At 40.5% G+C, this 6,000-nt stretch overlaps 1 protein-coding gene across 1 annotated transcript in view; it reads left to right on the top strand.

The window, feature by feature from the left end:
* ANKRD31 (ankyrin repeat domain 31) overlaps window positions 1–6,000 on the top strand; it is a 150,344-nt gene that overhangs the window by 100,651 nt on the left and 43,693 nt on the right. Inside the window, exons 16-17 of the mRNA XM_014549846.1 lie at window positions 4,462–4,599; window positions 5,417–5,559. Of these exons, the coding sequence (XP_014405332.1) occupies window positions 4,462–4,599; window positions 5,417–5,559 (281 nt within the window). The remainder of the gene's footprint in view (window positions 1–4,461; window positions 4,600–5,416; window positions 5,560–6,000) is intronic.

Raw genomic sequence — 6,000 nt, 5'->3', positions numbered from 1 at the left:
GCAGGACTTGCTTCAGTGGGGCTTTGGTGCTCACTGAGTCTGTTTCTTGAGTGTGTCCCTTATGGATGTGAGGAGTTGAAATCTGGTATCTGACCAGGGGTACCCTGGCTCCTGGATCTCCAAGTCAACCACTGTGTGGGTCCACCCAGCAGGAGCTACAGCGATATCAACAGATTTCTCCTCTTTGTTTGGAATTTGGAAGTTTTGGAGCTCTCTGACCCAGCTGCAGTTTGTCGGGTTAGGCTGCAAAAGCGCAGGTGGTTCCTTTGCGCCACTGGCACAGCTTGGGTGGGGATGTAAATTGAGTGGGGCGGGGTCTCAGAGAATCACCAGGGCGGAGCAAACAGCAATGGTTGTTGTCAGTGTCTCCGCAACTCCTCGCGTCTCTGCGGCTCCGATTCTGCGTCTCTGCGTCCTCGAGTGCCGCGCCCCCACAGCAACAGTGATCCCTGCGAGCAGCTCTGTGAGAAAGCCACCCTCACTTTCCGACCCGCTGCAAGACAGTCCAGTTTCTCCCTGTAGGAGTCTGGGACCTCAGAATCTCACCTTAAACGAGCTCAGCGCATTCGAGAGCTTGTATCCCTTTCTGATTGAAAGAAACCACGCATCCAGTTGCAGCCCGCCTTCGTACCTCTGTTCTTGGTGCCTTTGCACCTCCTACTCAGTCTCAGTGCGCTTCTTTCTTTCCTTCTAGTTGTAGAACTTCCACTCGGCCAGCTTTCCCATGGTTCTGGATGATAGCTGTTTTGTCTTATAGTTGTAGTAGTTTCAGTGTTGTGGGAGGCAGCACACACAGGTTTATACCTTAAGCCTCCATCTTGGTTCTTCCTGAGTATTTCTTAATGACATTATATTTTATTAATAAACTAGAGGCTCAGTGCACAAAATTCATGCATGGGTGGGGGACCCTCAACCCAGCCTTCACCCTCTCCAATCCGGGACCCCTCGGGGGATGTCCGACTGCCAGTTTAGGCCCAATCCCTGCACATCCCCCTCGCAATCCGGGACCGCTTGCTCCTAACTGCCTCTGCCTGCTGGCCTGATGCCCCTAACTGCTCTCCTGCCGGCCTAATCGCCCCTAACTGTCCTCCCCTGCCGGCCTGATCACCCCTAACCACCTCTGCCTTGGCCCCCGCCACTGGCTTTGTCCAGAAGGATGTCTGAAAGATGTCCAGTCTAATTAGCATATTACCCTATGATTAGTATAGACAACTAATACTCAATGCTTTAATTAAATATAAAGCTGTTAAGAAATACTCAGCTTTAACTACAGTGTACTTTATAAAGAATTTTAGTGTAAGTCCCCTTTGTTTCCTTTCCATTTTCTCCCAGATTTTGTTATTTTCAAATTTCTTTTTAAAAAAATATATTTTATTGATTTTTTACAGAGAGGAAGGGAGAGGGACAGAGAGTTAGAAACATCGATGAGAAAGAAACATCGATCAGCCGCCCCCTGCACACCCCCCACTGGGGATGTGCCCGCAACCAAGGCACATGCCCCTGATGGGAATTGAACCTGGGACCTTTCAGTCCGCAGGCCGATGCTCCATCCACTGAGCCAAACCGGTTACGGCTATTTTCAAATTTCAGTTAAATGCTGGGGAAATTTACGATGACAGTAACATTGAGCAATTTTTGAGTTTTTGCACCAAAATGTTTATCACATGCCTACCTTCTTTGCTATGAACATACCAGGAACAATGTGAGATTTATATTATTCACAGTAACAGTTACTGAGAGAGATTTTTCCATTCAAACTTGTAAACTGCATTTTAAAAAATATACATATAACACATGAAATATATGTAATATGTCTTTTTCTTCCAATAAAAAATTTCCGAGTGCAAATTTCTAAAGAAATTTAGTCTGGATGTCAATGGAAGATGAACATGAAACTACTATTCTTCCATGTGACTCTCATAGCCAAAGGATCCATCCATTAGAGACTTTTTTTTCTCTTGCTCTGAAATTTATGTCTGGTTGCTGACATTTAGGAAACAGGGCTGGGTAAGGATTTGATGATTTAATGCGGTGCTTTTCAAACCTTACGTTGCATCAGAGTCACCTGGAAAGCCATTAAAGCATTGCTGGGGTCTACCATCAGGAATTCTAATTCAGTAGGTGTGTTAGTTATATATTAGTGCATGAAATGACCACAAATTATTTTAAAACAACACACCTTTATTATCTCATAGTTTCTGTAGGTCAGGAAATAGGGCATGGCTTAGCCAGGTCTTTTGCTCAGGATCTTTCCTGGGCTGCAATCAAGGTGTTGGCCAGGACTGGGGTCTCATCTGAAGGCTCAACTAGAGAAGAATCCACTTTTAAGCCCATGTGATTGTTGGCAGAATTCAGTTCCTTTAGGGTTGTGCCCATCCTGTTTCTTGTTTCATGGGCTCTTTCAAGGTGGCCACTTGCTTCATTTAAACATACAAGCTGAAGGTGGTAGAGGAAGTCAACTAGCAAGACAGAATATGTTATAATCTTTTATAACCTAACTAGAGGCCTGGTGCACAAATTTGTGCACAGGTGAGGTCCCTTGACCTGTCCAGTGATTGGGCCGATCAGGGCCGTCTCATGGGAAGTTGGCCGGCTGGGGGGAGGGACCATGGGAGGTTGGCTGTGGGAGCCCACTGACCACCAGGGGACAGCTCCTGCATTGAGTGTCTGCCCCCTGGTGGTCAGTGCGTGTCATAGCTACCAGCCAGTTATCCAGTCATAACAGTCGCTTAGGCTTTTATATATATAGACTAGAAACCCAGTGTGCGAAATTGCATGGCCCCAGCCACCTGTGTGCACCTCTCTGTACTCGCAGCCCCGCCTGCCTGCACTTGCCCCGCCACACTTGCAGCCCCGCCCACCCGTGCACATCTCGCAGTGCACTGATCGTTATGGCGTTACGACCACGGGATTTTTATATATATAGATAAGGAAATTAAGTACCCTTAATGTTAAGTTATTCTATTGATTAGAAGCAAGTTTCTCAAGGAGGGGTTGTTACAAGACTATAAATATGAGGAAGTAAGGATCATTAGGAGCCATCTTAAAGTCTGCCCTCCAGAATAGGCTTAGGATGGCTGAAGAATTTGCATTTCTAACACATTTCCCAAGTGAAACTGATACTGTTGATCTGGGATTCCACTTTGAGTACTACTGTTTAATCAGCCCAACTCTCTGCTTTGCCTTGTGTCTTAGTCTGAAGCTTCTTTGATGTAGTTTCTACAGAAAGTGAACCTCCAGATGGGGGCCTGGGCTAAGAGGAATGGTTGCCAGGCACTTTGGGGTTGGGAAAGGCAACTTGGAGTCTTAACTTTTCTATATACATACTTTTATAGTCAGTGTTGCTTTTTCCAGCCCTGTTCTATACGTACTGCCTTTCATGGTACCTGATGCGCCCAAGTGCTGAGTGCCTGGTTCAGATTGGCTCCCTTCCTCTGCAAATTCCTTTTGCAGGCACTTGGGTTGGAGCATTTTCCACTCTGCCATGTCAGTCAACTCTTCTCCATCAGTGACTTTCCAGTTCTCCTAAATTTGTTGAAGTCTTCTATTTATTGTTTCCTCTTTTATTGTTCTTGTATGACATTTTTCAAAATATCTTTTACTATCATTTTTGTATGGTTTGGGGAGAAATGTGGTTAGTTTGCCATTTCTTTTTCTTTTTTTCTTTTTTTTAAAAAATATATATTTTATTGATTTTTTACAGAGAGGAAGGGAGAGGGATAGAGAGTTAGAAACATCGATGAGAGAGAAACATCGATTCAGCTGCCTCTTGCACGCCCCCTACTGGGGATGTGCCCGCAACCCAGGTACATGCCCTTGACCGGAATCGAACCCGGGACCCTTCAGTCCGCAGGCCGATGCTCTATCCGCTGAGCCAAACCAGCCAGGGCTAGTTTGCCATTTTTAGCTTCAACCTATAAGTCTGTCTAATTTGTGTTGCAAAGAAAAGATTAAAAAAAGAATCTTTAAATAATAATACTGTACTTTATTTTTTATGAAAGAAAAATAAAAAAACCAATAGGCCATAGTTTGGTTCTTGGCATCTTATGTGATCAGAAATAGACCCATTGAGATAGAGAGAATAGCTGTAGAACAAAGAGAATTTTTATAAAATCACAATTTGTTTTAAGAAAAAAATTATTGCTAAAGGACTACTGAGGGTAAAATGAGTATAGAACTGAAACAGGTTTATTTGTTTTAATCAAACATATAATAGAGTGACTAAAGAATTGCTAGAATGACTTTGAAGTAATGCTTAAGTGCACTATAATTTCTTCAGAAGTTGAAGAACTGTGTTACAGTTATATTTTAAAATAGTAACAGTTATATTAATAGATGTATGTTTCTGTGTGGTACATCCTACTTAGGATGTTTTGAGGAAGTTGGTATGTATTTTTTAAGCTCCTTTATAATCAGCATTTGGCAGAAAAGAAGCCTCAGTTTTACTTGGCAAATTTACAGAAATGAAAAGAGCTGGGATCAATAAGAGGAATACCAGGGGGGAAAGCCCACTTCATTTGGCTGTCAGAAGAGGAGATTTGTCTCTGATGAAAGTTCTAATAGAATCTGGAGCAGATGTGAATCTAAAAGATAATGCAGGTTTGGATTCTTTTAATTGTATTTAAAATTTGAACTCACATTTCACAGCTCCTAACCCCAGTTTTGAATCTGACTACTATGTAATAATTAACTTTGAACAATTTCCTTTAGTGACATATAAGTTGAATAGTAAGACTTATCTTGGTTCTCACCAATTGCTAAAATAACTTCCTTCTTCAACATGCATTTGGGAGCATTCAGCAAGAGTATATAGAATGGGGAGTAAGGGAAACTTTATTTAGGCCTTTTCTTTGTAGGCCCTAATTCCATTCCCTAACTTTGGAGAGAATGCAAAATTTTTCCTACTTTCTTGTTCCTTCTTTCCTTTCCTCCTGTCTTTCTACTATTCCTTTCTTCTCCCCTCCCATATTTTTTATTTTAAACCTCCAATTTTAAATTGATCTAACATTTTGCTCAGCATGAAAGAATCTTGTGTGAGGAATTCTAGAGGGAAAAACTCAAAAATTGATGGAATGACATGTCATTTTAAAGAAAAATGTGACAATGAAAGGATACAAGTAGAAAAGTCAGAGATGATCTTTTAATATCTGAGTTGAAACAAATTGACATGATTAATATTTACTTTGGTCCCATTATGATTATGCTTCTGTTTTGGCACCTCTATCAAATATTTTTTTATGAGATCAATTTGTTTTTAAAAATGAAACACATTTTAAGGCCACAGTTTTCAATATTTTTTCCACTAATATGTACATTTGAATCAATGTAGATGTTAATGTCATTAATGCAAGCAAACTTAATAATGAGTATATGTCAGCAGCAGCTTGTTTTAATTTTTCCTCTTTTCCATTTTTAGGTTGGACACCACTACATAAGGCATCTAGTGAGGGAGCTGATGATATAATTGTGGAGTTATTAAGAGCTGGTGCTAATGTTAACTGTGAAGATCTAGATGGAATTCTGCCCTTACATGATGCTGTTGCAAATAATCATTTAAAGGTACAGTGCACATCAGATTTGGCTCCTATTACTCTTTTTTAGAAAAATGAGTGAAGAAAATGAAGATATTTTAAATTGAGAGCTAAAGTGATTCCTTAAAACAAATTATTTTTAAAAGACATTGTGTAATGATTGAAAAATCAATCTATTTGCTAATGACTCATTTTTCTATTGTCTCTTCATCACATAATTCATATAAATCAGAATAAAATGAAATGGTTCAGAGTAAACACAGGCTATCAATCTAATACATTCTATTTTTAATGGTTTTAAATGATTTGCTATTGTGCATAAAAACTCTAATTATAGTGATGATACATGTGACAGCTAGACTTTATTTAACTCAGAATTACACAGTGGATTTGAGGTTTCAAAGAAATGACTAAAAACACAATAGCTTGTTACTTGGAGGTTTGTTATATATTTTTCTTAATTGGGCAG

This window comes from Myotis brandtii, unplaced genomic scaffold (genome assembly GCF_000412655.1).
Source record: "Myotis brandtii unplaced genomic scaffold, ASM41265v1 scaffold115, whole genome shotgun sequence".
Classification (NCBI taxonomy): domain Eukaryota; kingdom Metazoa; phylum Chordata; class Mammalia; order Chiroptera; family Vespertilionidae; genus Myotis; species Myotis brandtii.
The sequence above is the reverse complement of the archived record's forward strand: the minus strand, read 5'-3'. Positions and strand labels throughout refer to the sequence as shown.